The 17994-nt window shown below is 42.8% G+C and overlaps 1 protein-coding gene across 1 annotated transcript; it reads right to left on the bottom strand.

Annotated features, from left to right (window-relative positions):
- Positions 1 to 9366: 9366 nt before the first annotated feature.
- Positions 9367 to 16516, bottom strand: fndc7a (fibronectin type III domain containing 7a). The gene is made up of 14 exons (XM_071926905.2): positions 16460 to 16516; positions 15931 to 15949; positions 15351 to 15608; positions 14927 to 15190; positions 13990 to 14247; positions 13432 to 13689; positions 13088 to 13342; positions 12694 to 12951; positions 12234 to 12491; positions 11211 to 11465; positions 10654 to 10920; positions 10464 to 10493; positions 10313 to 10349; positions 9367 to 9570 (listed from the first exon to the last, which is right to left on the bottom strand). The coding sequence occupies exons 1-13, from the start codon at positions 16514 to 16516 to the stop codon at positions 10318 to 10320; spliced, it is 2469 nt and encodes an 822-aa protein (XP_071783006.2). The 3' UTR covers positions 9367 to 9570; positions 10313 to 10317.
- Positions 16517 to 17994: the final 1478 nt, after the last annotated feature.

A 17994-nucleotide genomic window follows, 5' to 3' on the forward strand; every position in this document is an offset into this window, starting at 1 on the left:
GTAGTTCTGCCCGCAGCTCAGGCCCTCGATCAGACAGTTGGTGCCCATTGCACTGCAGCTATGCACCGCCCCATCTTCATGCTGAGCAATGGCAATGTAAAATACAGCGCCCTTGCCCTGGGTCCAGTTAACCCTAGCAGAATCGTGGCTGCAGTCAACTAATGCTGACACATTGGTGGGGGTACAGGGAACTGGAGGGAGGGGGAAAGAGAAAGACAATGGTGTGAGTGTAGTCCTGCAGTATGTGTTAGACCAATCTCTCACTAATCAAGAGCAAAACAGAGCATAACCCATTATCCCTCCCACCACAGCTCCCAGTGCTTACCAGTCTCAGCCACCTCTCCCAGCACCTTGTTAGAGGAGCAGTCATCATCCGTGGCAACGATCCACACACTGAGGTGTTCCCCACATGGCACACCAGCCACTGCACAGCTGTTGCTGTGGGAACTGCAGTTGTAGATTTCTCCGGTGTTGCCCTGCGCTTCTACAAAGTAGGAGAGAGCGCCAGCCGCAGTGTCCCAACTAGTGATCAGCACCTCTGACTGACAGTTAGCTGATGTCCTCACATTTGTTGGTGGACAAGGAGCTGGAGGAATGAGGAGAAAAAAAGAAAACAACAACAAAAAAAGAGAAGATTAAGGTAATGTGGCCTGCTGGCCTTTTTCATCATGTCCCACCAACATGGTACATGGTAAATGGGGCATTATGTCATCATGGTGGGTGTGTCCATGTCTTGCAAACACAAGTAAACTAAGTAAAAATTCTATTATTTTGAACATCAAATTTAAACTAAGAATCTTCACACTTTAGCTGCAAATTTTCACAACTCCCACAATCCACTTCTCACATTCAGAAAGAACCTAAACAGATGCATTGTGGGATTGTCCAGAATCTGTACTTTCACTGATGTATCCCTACTTTTGTATTAAAGACATCACAGTTCCAGAATCACAAATGTTTTACAAAACACTAACCCTGTATGCAAACAAACCGACTCAACTCCTACTCACAGGTTCGGACGAATTTAGGGTGGCTGACTTCACTGTTACACTCGTTGCTGACGGCGTACACATTGTACGTGTAGGATTGACCGCAGCCGGTGTTGGTGAAGTAACACGTGCTGTCTGCAGTCCTACACTCAACCACCCTGCCTGTGTTGTCCACGGCGGTGGCCACATAGTAGTAGGTGTTGTTGGTGGGCTGCCAGCTAAAGACGATCACATTGCTGGAGCATTCACGGTAGGTCTGAAGTTCAGCAGGAGCGCAGGGGACTAGGGGGTACAGAGAAGAGGCAGAGGATTAGGAACTGCAGTATTGTAAATGGAGAGGAAATAAAAGCAAAGAGTGCCATGGAACATGAATGATACAAGAGAGATAAGGTTATTGGCTGAGAGGGCAGTTGAGTTTATATTAACAAGTGAATACTGTAAACAATTTACAACAGATTCACAGGCTAACAGACAGTAGACTTTCGCCCGCTATTGTTGCAAGTCAACCAACAGCATCTAAGAAACACGAGATTTGACTCCTTTTGTCTCTTTGTTTTCTTTCAATTTAAATACACTTCAGTGGATTCTCACTCTATAGTAAACACATGCCTAGGTGTGTGCGCCAGACACTAGATCAGGTCCCTGGGCGGACTGTGTGTGTCTTCCCAGACTGATACTATAGCTGACCTTTTGAGATAACTCCCTCACTTGAATAGACTGTAAAGAACTTTAGATCAGCTGGTGTTGGATGGCAGTTCCTGGTGGCTAATGAGAGGGTGTGTTTCACCGCTCAGCATGAGAAAACAGCATAGGACACCATGGGAGAAACCTAAACAGAATCCCACAGGACGTACTTAAGGGGAACGTTTTTGACAAGAGCTTACAGTGTATCTAGAAGTATGAGTGTGTGTGACAGAGAGAGAGAGACACCTGAGGTAAAACGAGAGGGTGTGTGCATGCGTGTGGGAGACGTATAGAGATATAGAGATGGATGATGAGGCACATAAAGGGAATTTAAGACAGGGAAAGGTGGAGACAAAGAATAAAAAGTGACACTGCACGTTTGTATGTGCCCACGTGTCCCTCACCTGTGTCAAACAGCATCGAGGCGTTGGAGGTACTCTCACAGTCGTCAGAGATTGCTGTGACTTTGACCTGGTACTTCTCTCCACATTTGAGCATGGTGATCTGGCAGCTGGTGGAGTCGGTGGTACAGCTCAGAGCTGTGCCGTTACCGTCAACGGCCGTGGCCCTGTAGGAGTTGGCCCCAAATACCAAACCCCAAGTCACTGTCACCATGCCGCTGGAGCAGCTGTAGTCCACAGAGACTGTTGTCACTGGGTTTATGTCTGAAGAAAGAGAGAGAGATAAACAGATCTCATGATGGAGAGGTTCACCGTGTCTGTTCACCTTTCAGTGAGACTTATCAGTCTTTCTGACAGATCAATTCTGCCTCTCAAATACTTACTAGAGGTGTTGTGTATGACGTTAGAGGCCTCTCCAGCCACGAGGAAGACGTTGACTGATGACACCCCCACTGTATAGGTGGAGCAGGGCTCCAGATTGCTGATATCCATGGTTGTGGACGAAGTGTTCCTGATGACTGGGGTGATGCTGGAGTCGCTGTCAGTAACAGTCACTTGATACAGCAGGACTTTACTCACAGAGTTCCATGTCACCCTGGCGGTGCTCTTTCCCGTTGACACAAGAGTCACACCAGTCGGCGGCTGCACCACTTCCAGGAGAAAATACTGGTGTTAATCTAATACATTTATTTATAGCTATAGATTTATAAATCTATAGCTATTTACAAATATCCATAGTTTTCGAAGGGTTGGTACACACATCACATCCAGTTTAGTAGCTGACCGTGCATTTAGGAATATCCAACTTCCAAGTTTATATTACATGAATTATTCCCTCTGAATACAAATAAGCAAATCCAACATCCCATGTACACTTACATGTTGTAATTGTCCTTATTCCACTGCGGGCCCCCAACCCAGCGCTGTTGGAGGAGTGAACATAACAGTTGTACGTTGTGGAAGGAGTCAGGCCATCCACTTGTCCACCCAGGGTGGTGAAGCTCTGGTTGTATGTCTGTGACATAGAACTAAAAAACTCCTTCACAATCAAGAAGTAGCTGTCCGCCCCAATCACACTGGACCACTCAAACGTGATAGAGGTACTCGAAATAGCTTTGGAAAAGGTGATTTGGGACGTGGCGGGCACTGTGGGAATGTAAGATAAGAGATTTAAGATTATTCAACAAAGGGGTAAGTCTGATTTATTAGGCTGGTTACTTTGAAAACAGTGTCCTCACCTGTCATGGCTATTTGCTTGTCACTGCAGAGTATGCTGTAAAATTGGAAGGCCTTGAATGTTACTTCATAGGCACGTCCTGGCCTTAATCCCTGAACTAGCCTCTGTGTGCTGTATGCAGGCACCGACACCACCACTGGGGCAATACTGGTAGAGTTCACGACTCTGAAGTCCAGTAAATAAGTTGACGCGGCACTGTTGCTGCTCCATACCACTTTCAGTGTTGATGCTGTGGGAGATGACACTGACGTAATACTACATCCTGGAAAAGATAGATGAGACCATAAATTATTTGGTTTGTTTCTATGATACATTTAATATAATACACTTTATATAACAAAGGAAACAGATAATTGTTATAGTTGGGCGGTGGGTTGCTACAACAGTAAATCCCATAAAAGATGCTGCAAAGGATATTATACAAGTATTACAGCAAAACCACTGTATAAGAATCTATAGCATTATTTTAGTAATACCAACTGAGATGAAACAAAAAGTACCATACAGTACAATAAGGTTCTTAAACACACTTTAAGTTCTCATAGGAATATTATATAGATTTTTCATTAGAAGGGAAATGCCAGATCAAATAAAATGTGCACTGCCCAGCAAAATTAGGATTTTTTTTTTTTGCATTGGTTGTAGTTCTAAAAGTTCTGATCAGCACTACAGCACTACTCTTGGTGGGATGAAATTTCATATTTGTTGTTTTATTAATGCTGATGTCTGTGGTTGTGCACCAGAGGACCCCACTGTCCAGGTGGGTTGTCATGTGGTGACAGAAACATCCCTAGCAGTTACTCTTCTTTTCATGCTCATCCACCCCAAAGAGGTTTAGATCAAGCCATCCAGTGACCAGTGGTGCGGTCCGCATGGTGCACTCTCATACTGGAAGGGAACCAAGAACCAACCACACCCTGCAAGATCCTGGCTCACCGTAGGATGCAGTTCATCTCTCTGAATGGCTTCATCTTAATTGGCATTTCTAATTTGCCAAAACCTTTCACCACAAGCAACTGCTTTCATATACTTTCAAAATCCTTTATATCCTTCATTCACTGTGGTATTTCCTTTAATCTATCAGTTTATTTTATATCTTTAGCTTTACAGTGATAGGGTCCATATCCTTTCTTTCATTTATATTTTAGAGGTAGTTTTGATCAAAATAAGAAAAAGATGAACTATGCATTTCACTATAGAATTGATAAAAGACATAAACATTACTGTACTAATGCTTGGACAAACAATATCTTTTTAAAGATTAATGTTTATGTTGTGATGTTTTTTTTTAAATTACTGTTTGTTGTTTTTTTTTATTATTATTTTACATATTTTTTTTATTTTTATTCATTATTTCTTTGCAGATTGGCTCTTAACTGAATAGCAACAGTGGCTCATAACATCATCATCCATCCAACCTGCTTTAGTGTTGGACAAAAACCTCTGTAGATTACAGTTAGGCAGCTATAAACCCTGAAGTGATTGCTAATAAACCCTACTTTTTTCCACATATATCAATGAGAGAGCAGGACACTCACCTGTAGCCAAAACATACTGTATCTAAAAAAACAAACACGAAAAGGGCATAAATGAAAATTACATAATTACACAATGTATGCATTATGAAAATAGAAATAGTGCTTTATTTATCAGTGGCAAAGAAATTTAATTAAAAAGTCAATAAGAAGTATAATTACCTGTGTCACAGAGAGTAGGATGATTGATGTCCACAGCTTATCCATGGTAACTGTCAGAGTTTCAATGAGTTACATCCACACATGGGTGCTGGACACAACAGCTCATCTGGAATCTTTACAGGCTGAGCACTGTAGATCAGCTGCATGAGAACCAATCAGAACGTCCTAAATGAGGACAGGGAGACTCCCGACGCCTGTGGGCTCACTGTCATGATGAGAAGCTTAGGAGGTGGAGGCGGGGGTGCTGTCAATCTCCCACGCCATCCTCAGCCTCAGGTTGCTATTCCATCATGTTTACAGAATATTTCAGTGCTATTCTAATAGTAACAATGCATTTAATCTCTGTACTGGACCAACTTCATCTTAAATTGAAAGCATAAACTGGAGGATTTGTTGTAGGAGGTGATTTTTACCTTAATATCTACACAATATTTCTTGAATTATTCCGACTTCCTTGTACAGAAACAGGATTTGCCTGCTGTAAGGCAATATCAGGTCCATTGTATGACACATCGAATGACTGAAAAGAGTTAATATTATAGGGAAACTGAATTCCTCATAGTGCACCTACATCCTTCCTGGATTGATGACAACATTTTTTCCCCGAAAAGCTCTGTTATTAGACAATATTGTGTAATTGCTGCCTAGTTGACACCAAAATAGCCAGTAATGTGATACTTTTGCTTAGACCTTTTTCCAGTATATAACCTCATCAGTACTATTTCCTAGAATGGACGAAATTGATCGTCCTCCATAAGAATTTAGTTCATTAGATATTTGGTTGTAATCCTTTGTTTTGATTTGAATTCCTATGAAAACTCTAAAAATATCACTGAGCCTTTGGGCCTTGCTTACCATCATTTACACATCATTTCATTGAACATCCTAGTTAATAACACATCAAGGCTTCATTTTTTCTGATGACATCACTCACAGAATAATTTCACACTCCAAAAAATCTGAATAACTCTTACACCAAAGTTTTGCTCATTTTTCATGTCTTCTAAATATGTTGATGTAGTATTATGCTCCAGGAGAAGACATTACAGAGAGTTTGGTATCCTTGTGTTATAGAAGTAGGATCAAATACAGTATGATCAGACAGAATCCTATCAAAAACTGAGACAGGTGGAGAAAACAGTCAACAGAAATTTTGAGGATGATTTTTGTTGTGGTGAAACAGTCGATGGGCTATTGGCCATAGGAAGGACTGAAAGATGGGAAGTAAGACGTGTCTTTCTAGATATTTGTGTATTTCCTCTAATCTTGACTGTCAGTCTTTGTTGTAAGATAATGTGGGATTAAGAGGGCATAGAAGTAACCGTGTATTACGTGAAAGCGAATATGCCACTTGAATTAAAAAGCTGAAACATAAACCATGCTACGCTGCTGTTTAGACAATGAACCGAAAAGTTTTCCAAACTGTGACTGTGGCCACGCTGCTGTGTCTTGAGGAGGGATACATGCTTTACAACTTTCTCTTTGTCCTTCATTTGCTATCTCCTCCAAGGACTGGCCTGCTGCTGCTCCGTCCACTAAAAATATCACTGGTTTCATAATAATAAATAATACAATCGATATAATAATAATAATACAATCTGTGATCCTACTGATGCATTTGGACACATTTGATCCCCCATTATGACATCTGAAACATTGTAAAACCCAGGAAAAAAAAAGTTTTATTTCTTATTTCCTCATTCCCTTGTAACATGTAATACGTTTTATTCAAATGTCGTTAATTGATGCCATTTGGTTGCCTTTTGGGATAAATTAAAGCCACTTAGTACTGCTTTGTGACTCAGGATATTGTAGTGAAAGTCCACACCGTAACAAAACTGCCAAAATGAATGGCTACAGGGGGTTCCTTCTCACGATATGTACAGTATCCCAATCATACCCACTGTATTCCGGCATAGGTGTTATGTAAGTGAATGTGATAGCCTGTTGCGTGTAGCAGTGTGTAAAGGCTGTGACAAAGCAAGGGTTTGACAAAAGGCCCATGCCTCAGCCTCCTGTCTTAGCCCTCCCCGGCTGTTTGTGTTTGTCTCTAAGCTATATGAGGTATAGCAGTATGTCCCATTGTGAAAAACCTGAGCTGCGGCATACAAATCATCACGGTGAAATGCATCCTCCTGGGTGTCAAGTAGCTTGTGGCCGCCACATGCGGGACCCGAACGTTCCTGAGTGCATCACGTTCTGTGCATTCAGACTGGTAGTTGTTTGTTGGTGGTGCACCTGTGGGATTATTGGCCACCACGTTTGTTTCTCACGTGAGTTTATATTTTATGCAGATAATCAGAATCTGGATCAGAATCAGAACTTCCTTTGTATAGCATTTTATTTTCAAAAACACAGTTTGCAAAGTGGTTTACAATCAGACAAATAAAGGACACAAAAACAAGGTTACGCAAGCAAAGAAGAGGACAAAGACAAACTAGAAATAACCGCCTCGCGGTTGTATGCCTCCGCCAATAAACTTTGTTTTATCATTGCAAGGACAGTCTTTATTTATTAATAATTAATAATTAATGTGATTATTAGGTCAACTTAAAGGATTTTGGTGTCCTCAAAAGTGACAGCACATTATGATGTCACAGTGAAGTTGACCTTTGAACTTTTGGATATAAAATGTCATCACTTCATTATTTTATTCTATTAGACATTTGTGTGAAATTTTGTCATAATTAGCGTATGAATTCTTGAGTTATGGCCAAAAACGTCTTTTGTGAGGTGACAGTGACCTTGACCTTTGACCATTGGCCACCAACTTTTAATCAGTTCATCCCTCCGGCCACAGCTGTCGCCGGCGCGGAGGCATAAAAAAACAACCATTAACTCCATTAGGGTGGGGGTGGGATACAGACCATGGTTAGGATAGGGTTATCCAACAAACCAATATAGTGGAACAATACTGGAAAGAGAGACATCATTACATAAAAGCACATCTGTAGAAGTAGGTCTGAAGAAGTGATTTAAAAGACAAGACTGATTTTGCCAGTTTGACAGTGAAGGCCCCCATCTTCTTTAGTCTTAAATCTACATTTACGAATCAACTTTTTTTTTAATGTTGTATGTCTATTGTTTATGTATGTTTTTGCTTCTTATAACCCAATAAAAACATTTGAACATATAAGATTCCTATGACGAACAAAAGAAAAAAAAAAGGAATGAGCAGAACCAGGATCTGGGGCTGTGCTCAGACTCATGAAGGGTTAAAAGATGGGAGATTATGAATTCCCTCCTATTTGGAGCTATTATAGTGTGCAAAATACCTTAAGAAAAGGATTATGATTTTGAATTAAACTGATTAAAGCAGTCAAATCATCATCAAAATCAAGTCAAAAATTGTTAATCATTATTTTACGCTAATCATTATTTCACATGAATCATTGAGTAGCCAGTATTTCTCATGGTGTTCCAGCAGCGTCTCTTATGAAGCTTCTGAATGGCCCATAATAGCCAATCAATCAACTGGCCAACTGATCACCCAATCTTGAAATGCATGATGCAAGTAAGCTAAGGCAGAAATTTGGTTCAGTTATACTACATTTAAGTTCAGCCCAACAGTATGTATTATAGTAGTATTGTATTTAAAATAGTTCTACTGTATGAGAAGACCTTTTATATGATGCATCTCTTATATTTCCTCTTAAAGTAACCATGGAGGATTGAATGTGCCCCATGTATGTAACTCCCATACCAGAACAAAAACATGGAAGACTATCTCCGCTACATAAAGACCATGCAAGATGACTGACACCACACAGAGTTGTATTGCAAAAGGGATGTGCTTTATTGTTGTCATCAGTCAGCTAGGAGACATGAACGCAATGAATGCAGAGGTAACATTGAATCCATCTCCAGCAATCTGATCATCCATGTAGGACTTGCCATGCATGACTCCAGGCAAACATGATGGATACCCGCTGCTCCACTTTTACAGTAACCTACTTCCAGCTCCACGACCACCTTCACAACCCGAGACATGTCCAACAGCAACCCCATGGAGGTTTCCTACTTGGAGAAGTCCTAAAGCTTTTCTTTGATATTCTTTTGTATGAATGATTATTGCCAGAATCATTTTGTGTGGGATTTTACTGTATAGTTTCTATACCTGCTTTTTTCCCAATTTTTACTAGATATTCTTCCATTACATGATGGGGTTATTTCAAATCTTAGTCTCATTCTGATCAGGAAACTGTAATGATTAAACATGAGTAGTTACAATGAACAATAAGTTGTAATATAATACAACTTATTGTTTTTCAGATACATTGGATACAGAAAATATTACAAGTGGGCCTACATTATTATTTACTTTTTTCCCCACAAGTCCTCTTTAGTTTTCTTCTTTAGTTTTCTTCTTTAGTTTTCTGTTTCATAGTTTTCGCTTTTTTCGTATCATATTAATTTAGCAGAAACAGTTTGTCACATTGTATACAGTTTGTCATGCAAACAGCAGTAATAACAAAACAGAGGTATTCCTAAACAAAAGAGTGATATTTCATCTGGGCACATGGTATCTTCACAGTTGCCGTTGACGTGTAAGGCAACTTTCCCTGTAAGGCAAAAGAGACAAGAGAGAGATCATCATCTTGGACTTGATGGAATAACCTGTATCTCAGGTTATCGCAGGTATCTCTTCAGCTTCAGTATCGCTTCAGTATACTCAGTGGTTGTTCTGCACAAAAGAAAATCATAATATTTGTGAAACTGTATATGCATAAAACAGAATTCATAAGCTTTGTCAGACTGAGTCATCATGAGTCATTAAATACATCTATCCTCTTACAGGTTGGGTGCTCAACAATTACGGCAACCCGTGTCAGAGACAATAAGATGCCTCATGTCTGTGTCACGCTTCTGCAGCACCTTTTCCATCTTCATTCACCCTTGTCACGTTCTTCCTTCCACGTTTTATAGACGCAGGCAGGACAGATATGTGTCCCAGCGGTCCCACAGGTAAACAAAGAGATAGAGATCGGCCTCACCTGTGCTCATCTATACTCTCTCCCTGTTGTTCTACCCAAGCATTCACGCCTATTGTTCCCAACGCACTACAGGCACGGTCAGTTTATGGATGCGTATGATGCTGTCACAAGATACCCTTCAAGCCGCGAAGTAACACAATGGACGGGTCTTATGAATGCAGCTTTCGTCAAATTCTTTCACAGCTTTACAATCAGCGCCGCGATGTAAAGGAGAGCACAATGCCAGTCTCAGCTTGTTACATAATAGATTTGTCTGCTTTTTTTAGACACAATGTTCTTATCTGGAGTTGCCTTTGAACAAATAACTTACCATGTTTAATCCACACTTCGCTTTCCCCGATAGATCACTGAAGAAAGATGAGATGAGTTAATTACTTAATTAGAGTCAAACTAGCAAAATACAAAACGTGAATTAAAAGGAGATTTAAGAGGAGATTCATTCATTACAACAGGATACTTACCCACACCAACGCTATTCCCTGAGCAGGACACTGTGAATATGACAAGAATAAGAGAGATTACACAGCAATTACCACAAATCCCTATATTACACACACACAATAACAGATTAGACACACAAATTTGAATGCGCTATCTATTTTAATCATTTCAGAAACGGAGTATACACACTCCACCCCCTTCATGACTTACCGGAGTACATCCTACGTGGACAGAAGCTAATTTTGCCCCCGTCCTGTCCCACTGGTGCTACCACCACTATGTAGACATCCCCGCACATGACATCCTGGACGTCACAGGAGTTGCTGCCGGCAGCCGGGACGCAGGTATAGTTGGAGGCTGTCCCGTACATGTCCACTATGTGGTTCTGGGTCTGAGGGGGGCCCGAGGAGCGCCAGTACACCCTGAGGGAGTTGTTGGCCATCCGATAGAGCTTGACACTTGTTGGACAGCAAGGACCTACAAGTGGGTGATTGGAGAGGAGAGGAAAAGTAGAGTCAGGCGGTAGGTTGAGTGTGATGTTTATGTCATGGGTGCTGTGTTCAAATTAAGGGCAATGGGAGGAAGGAAAAATGCCATGTCCCCTATCCCATGTCCAACTACCCCATGCCCCCCTGTGTCTTTACTATTATTCTAAAATGTGGAAAACAGTAAAAAATAAAGAAAAATGTGGTGTGTCCAAACTTTTGACTGGTAGTGTATGTGTGTGTGTATATATTACACGTGCGTATGTATATGTTTGTCCTCACTGGATGAGAATCCATGGTAGCTGCACTGTGATTTGTGTCCTGTGCTGCTGATGGCTTCCAAGTTCACACTGTAGTTGGTGCCACAGGTGATGCATCCCATCACGCAGTGCGTGTCCAGAGTGTGGCACTTGGCGTGCCCCCGCGTGGATGTCAGGCCTGTGATGTAGGAGCGAGCCCCGCGGCCAGCTGACCAGGTCACGTTGGACATCGCCTGGGTGACCTGTTCCACGTTCAGAGACGTGGGACAGCAAGGACCTTAGGGAGCAGAATACAGTACACTAGAGTCCACAGTGGAGTGAATGGCTGCTTGATATGGACAAATGATCATACATCATTTTGAATGATACTGCACCTGCAATATAAATTTGTAGGGGCTCTTTAAAACACTTCAAGTTAGCTCAGCAATGGTACATTATGGGAATATAGCCCATTAGGGTGATCATGGGTTATATTGTGTTATATATGATTTTATATGATACGGTCCATTTTGTAGCCTTAGCAATACACAGTCTTTTTCCACTGGACCCTATAAGTCTCACTGGCTACGTTTACATGCATGGAAACCTCCATTCTAAATCCAGTTACTCAAGAACTCAACTCAGTTAGAATAACCCAGTTGAGGTCATATTCTGATTATGACAGACATGTTAAATCACTTGGCTTACTCCTATATTAAACGGCAACATGCAGTATTTATTATTACTTTTGGGATCATCATTTCTTCCCCCTGTATTAGAAGTAACCTCAGTCAAATAGGGAGGGAGTAGCTGGAAGCCTCACGTTTTCATACTAATACCATTTTATCTGTCGACGGGACACCTCAAGTGGACAGGAATATTCTGTTAAGTTATGACCTTAGCTAGAGTAATAGGCAAATAGCCATTGATACACCATAGAGTTGTTAGGTGCCATATACAGAAGCTTCAGTAATTTCCTCACACAAATAAATGATATGATGAAACACATTATCAAATGATAACCAGCCATACAGTCTTGTTGATGGCCTGCACAGTAGCACAGTACCTGTTTCTAAAGGCATATTGTAGCTGGGCAGACTTCGCCCTACGGCTGTGCTGGCGACTGCCATGACCTCATAGGTCGTTCCGCAGGGCACCTGTGTGAGCTCACAGGAGCTGGACTGTGTGTGGCAAGTGTGTGTGTCGGTGCGTCCGACGGCGGTGATGGTGTAATTTGTGTTGGGGGTGTTGGGGGAGTTGAAGAGGACTCTGACTGTAGAGGAGCTGATCTGCGTCACATTCAGGATCTCCGGTGCGCATGGCGCTGCAGCAGGACAGAAAATGGAGTTGTCATACCAGAGACAGATGCAGCGTCACAAATGATGTTAATGTATATTGCGGTATGTCTTAACTGTTTGATATGGAGAGTCCATCAGCATGTCTCTCTTTTATGGGTGTGTATGTGTATTTGTGATGGGAGATACCTGTCTGCATCTACCGTTACTGTTGTCTGGTCAAGATGTTACCTGTCTCATGTGCGTTTGATTTGCAGGTGCGGTTGCAGCCCCGTAACTCGCTGCAAGGTGTGACCACCACAGAATAGACTGTGTTACACCTCAGGTCTGACAGCGCGCACACCGGTGCCGTGTCATTACAGTGGATGACATCATTAGTCTCCGCTGCTGTTGTCTCATACAGCTCCGCCCCTCGGACCGGCGACCACGTGATCTCTAGGGTCTCCGTGGAAACCAGCTGTATGGAAACATCCTCTGGACAACAAGGAACTGAGAGGATGAGGTGAGGAGAATAATTGACATTGGTTAGAAATATTACATCCAGCTTAGGTGACTGACAATTGACTTGATCTGTGTGTGTGTGTGTGTGTGTGTGTGTGTGTGTGCATCCGCATGGCGATCATACTGGTGGTGTAGTTGCGGACTTGTCCTTGAGTGCTGGAGCCGGCCTGGTTGTAGGGGAAGACGGTGGTGAGATAGGTGTAGCCACAGATGCAATGGAAGTGGCAGGTGGTGTCAGTGGTGTTACAGTGCTCCTCGGCCCCGTCGTCCCTCTTGATGAAGGCCACGTAGTAATCCACCAGCCGCTCCTCACTCCACCTCACCATGCAGCTGCCTGCCTTGTGCTCCTCCACCCAGATCCTCTCTGGGGGACATGGGCCTGGCAGAGAGAGAGAGAGATAGAGAGAGAGAGGTTCAGAAACAACAGTAATGGCATGCGTGCCCGTGTGTTTTGTGCAATATACCCACGTGTAATGTAGTCTGCTGAATCCGAGGGGCTGCTGGGTCCAGCTCTGTTTTCGGCAGTGACAATGACAGAGTGGTTCTGGCCACAGACCACAGGGGCAATGATACAGGAAATCCTGTCTCCCTCTGAGGTGCAGTTTTGGCCACTACTGCTCCAGACTGTGTACACATCAGCTCCCTGGGATTCGTCCCAGTACACGGTGAGGTCCGGATTCCGACCCGGCCTCCCCTCCACATGGACATTATCTGGCCTTGGTGGACCTGGAGAGTGAAAGACGAGAGGGAAGGAGTAAGGGGGTTCGACCTTATGAATGTTACTACCAACTGATCAAAGGGGATTGTGAATAATAAGCGATAATTTGTGATACCACTGTCAGTCTGGAGTACATCCTACATCCAGATAGTGAAGTAGTTAAGGTGGCTGTATTGACTCATGCTGACCACTAGGTGGAAAAGAGCTTGGGATAAAATGTGTTAACCATATTTGGATAAAAAGATCCCAACAGTCAAGTAATGGAACCCAAGTCTTTTGTCGTCATCCTAACTCATCGCCATGCTTACGTGTAATCTGGCAGGCGGTGACGTCGTCTCCGGGGCGACCCTCAGAGTCCCAGGCCGTGATCTTGATGCAGTAGATAGTCCCCGGCTCCAGGCCATCAAAGGTCACTGTGGTCTCGGTGGTGTTCCATTCTCTGCGGGTGTCTGAGCCCTGCTGGATGATGCTGAGGCTGTAGCGGATGGCGTGCTCCACCGGAGACCAGTTCACTACGATGGTGTCATTGGCTGGAGAGGAGGTGCTCAACACAGGACCCACCACCACTATGGACAGGGACGCAGGATAGAGAGTAATGAAATGATCAATCAATTTGCAGCTGATTGATGCGGTGGCATTAGGGGGGGTGATGGAATGTGAAATTTTCAACGTGGAAAAATAGACAGATCCCCACCTTCCATCCGCCACCCAAAAAAATTAAACTTTTTTGAAAGAGGTGTGAAATGGAACCGATTTCCCTGCGATTATGTTACATTCAGTTCTCCTTCGGGAGGGGAGACAACCTAGTTCTCATGGTTTTCCTTTTCATATTCTGAGAATGGTAAAGTGCAGAAGGATGGATACAGTTTCCACCCTGCTGTGGTTGTTGCATAGAGTAGGAACACCGTGACAATGGGCCAGTGAAATGACACGCCGTTATGGCCGGCGGAGCGAGATAGCAAGCTATTGTCCTGCAGGAACAACAGACAGGCTGCGTTTCACTCTTCATAAACTGATTACCATCTTAAGTAAACAGCTTTTAATTTGCTGTGTCTGGATGAGTGAAAGTGGAGGGAGAGGATCATTGTGTGGTCTATTCTTCTATCAGTTTTGTTAGACTTGGCTAAGGAGATCTTGAATCAATTTTTGAATCTATCACCAAAAGCCTTAAAGATGGCTCCATTTGAAATGTCACAGTTTGAATCTAGGTATTATCGACTCTATTATCAATACGATCACCCATACCTGTCCTGGCTTGGAAGGGGTACGAGGGCTGGCTCCGCCCCCCAGTGTTGACGGACATGACGCTGAGGCTGTACTCTGTGTAGGGCTGGAGCTGCAGGACTGTGCCCGGCGAGCCGTTCACCGCGGTCTCCGAGAAGAAATCCCCGCTCACCGACTCTGCCCTCAGGATGTAGCCGGTTGCCCCGGAAACCTCGGTGAACTCCACAGTGATGCTGTTGCTCTGCTTGGAGTAGGCCTGCTCAGGTACTGCGGGTACCTCAGGAGCTGTGGAGAGGAGGACAGTCCCACAGATAGAAACACAAATCAAGGGCGTTTTATCACATTAGATATTAGTTTCAACCCAGTAAATTAATGGAGGATCACAATTTCACCACCAGGAGTCAAAGCTTCATCCTTAATCATACTTTTGCTGCTGTGAACTGACCTGTTATCTCCTCAGTCTCTGCACTACTGAGGACATTGAGGGCATTGTCCATGGCCTGTACCTGCATGGTGTACAGTGTGTTTGGGGAGAGGAAGTTGACTGAGCCCATCACTGAGTTGCCGCTGAACTGAGCGAAGAAAGATGATCCGGGAGAGTTCTTCGGTGTTGCCGTGATCTTGTAGGAGCTGGCACCGCTGTACCTGCTCCAACGCACCGTCATACTCTTAGATGTCACCGTATACACCGACACAGTGATGTCTGGAAGAGAAATAGAAGAAATACATGTTAGGAAATATTTATAGAGGCTTACAGGTGGCATTACAGCAGACAAACAAAACATATTTTAAGCATTCTAGGTCAAAAGTACAAATGTAAGTAATGAAATATGCATGTTGGAGTAGGTTTCAGAGTAGGTGCTTTCATTTACTTTTCAAAATATGAATAATCTTATTTAGGACTTTCAAGGTCATATCTGGACATAATCTAAAGGTAGCTTGTATTTCAAACAAAGGCACACATTATTTCAGTTTGGGGCCATCATACAGTGACTTGAGGCAAATGTCAAAAGAAGCTCATTTACCATTTTGAGCCGCACATATCTGAAAATGAAATAAAAAAAGATGGTTAATTAACGAATGGAAAGAGGAAATTACTTGATGAAAAACGACAGGACATACAGTATTTTCATTCCAAGGGTAGCAAGCTATTGGTATTTCACATTATATCCCGAGGCAAATTATCCCCTGTATCATGTTCTCGGACCATGAGAGGCAGCAGGCTGCACATTACATTCACTCAACACAGATTTCAGGACTGGTCAGTGCAGGTATTTCTTTCAGGTCGGAATGAATTTGTCTATTGAGCTAAGGTTGGGCATGCCACACGTACTTGTTGAAAGCAGTGACACTCAAAAGAGCCTGTGTTCATACGTTTCAAAAGTCCTCCCTCTATACACTAGTCTTTTTCTGTACGTATAAAATTTGAACAATACAAATGATAGAAAATACGGCAATTATTGTACATTGATTTGTTAAAAGCGTTCTTAGTAGTGTGTTCTTTTTAAAAGATTTGAGACAAAATTAGTGTATAATGAGAAAATGATACCTTACCTCTGTTAAACTCAGTAAAAGCAAAAGTTTTAGCATCTTTAAATCTGTTGCTCCCATGACTTCAGTGATTTTCTGATGAGTCACTGCCTGCAGGCTAGATGTATGATGCTACTTCTGAATATCTTCAGGGTAGCAGCTCAACTTAACTTTGACTTTTTTTTTTCTCTCTCAGATAAACCGACAGGTCCTTTATTGTTTCAGCGAATACCAAAGAGCCCAGAGGCTGTAACTCCTCCCCTTGGGGGTGCTTGGCCTATCAGAGTGAGAGGAGGAAACTCACCTGTTAGATGAGGATGCAGACAGACACACTTGTGTCTGTCTAAGCCTACTATCCTTTTGTTTTCACAACCATAAGCCCTTAAAATGTACAGTCAAATTGGCCTAATATTGTTAGGGTTAGGGTTAGGTTTAGTCTAAGTCTTGATCGTTGTATTTACACCAAAGAAACTACACGAACATCTCAGCTGAGAAATGTGCAGCGTCACCACTTACATAAAACATTACCTGATACAAGTGATGACCTATTTCTGTGCCTGTTGTGTCTGGAAGGCACCTTTTATGGGCTGTCAAAGGTTTTGTTCAGTTGATATTTGATTTCTCCTGGTTGAAACACCGATGATATCTTGTGATAGATGAGACCATTTTTGATCAATTTGTCACTTTCCCCTCAATCTGTCATTGCTTGAACAATCACAAGGAGATATCAGGTCACCAGCAACACCTTGAGATTTGTATAAATATAGATATTGTGTTTGCAACTGATAGTGTATCATTTGCAGTTGATGACAGTTGCTTATGAGCTCTAGGATTAGCACAATACAACCATATATTTACCCTGAGAAATTTATCCACTAAGCCAATTGACGAACGAAACGAACGAACGAAACAGGACGGACAAACCCGTCTTTATTTGTCACAAGCAACCATTTTTTTCACATATTGCATGCACACACACGTGCACGGCGGCTTGCACACACACACACATGCTTCTAATGGCGCCGTGAAATATATCCTCCGCATTTATCCCATCCTGGCTCGTCCTCCTCCACGGGCAGGCCAGGAGCGGTGGGCAGCTTGCAGCGCAGCGCCCGGGGACCAACTTCTCTTTTAGCCATCGCTGGTCAGACGACGAGCTTCTTGCATGTTTTTAGTGGGGGGTTCTTATCGATGTTATATGGAGGAAACCCCAGGTGAGCACGGGGAGAACATGCAAACTCCACACAGAAAGGCCCTTTTTTACGAGATAACCCACCTGGGCACTGGGCACCGAAGGCAATCTGAGGCCAATCCTCACTTTTACCACAACACATTAGCATGGAATTACAAATAAAAACCAACAGTAGCATAGAAATGACATTATATGAATGATAAAACACGTGTCCTTATAGGTAGTTATGTAAGCACATTTGTTTGGTAGGTTGGGATAACTGTAACCCTATATGCTACAGAGAGCTTTACCGTACTCCTCAGAATGATGTGCAGTACAGCGCAAATTGTTTCAATAAAACTGACAAAGGTGTCGCTCTATCCATGTT

Source organism: Centroberyx gerrardi, chromosome 13, assembly GCF_048128805.1.
Source record: "Centroberyx gerrardi isolate f3 chromosome 13, fCenGer3.hap1.cur.20231027, whole genome shotgun sequence".
NCBI classification, from domain to species: domain Eukaryota; kingdom Metazoa; phylum Chordata; class Actinopteri; order Beryciformes; family Berycidae; genus Centroberyx; species Centroberyx gerrardi.

Bases quoted from the DNA above. Each gene is read 5' to 3' on its own strand.
- fndc7a (XM_071926905.2), bottom strand. From the start codon at position 16,516: ATGGGAGCAACAGATTTAAAGATGCTAAAACTTTTGCTTTTACTGAGT. The intron at 14,248-14,926 runs GTATGGGTGATC...CCCTGTCCATAG, and splicing joins CCCCTTCCAAGCCAGGACAG to TGGTGGTGGGTCCTGTGTTG. The intron at 12,492-12,693 runs GTAACATCTTGA...GTCCTGCTGCAG, and splicing joins ATCAAACGCACATGAGACAG to CGCCATGCGCACCGGAGATC.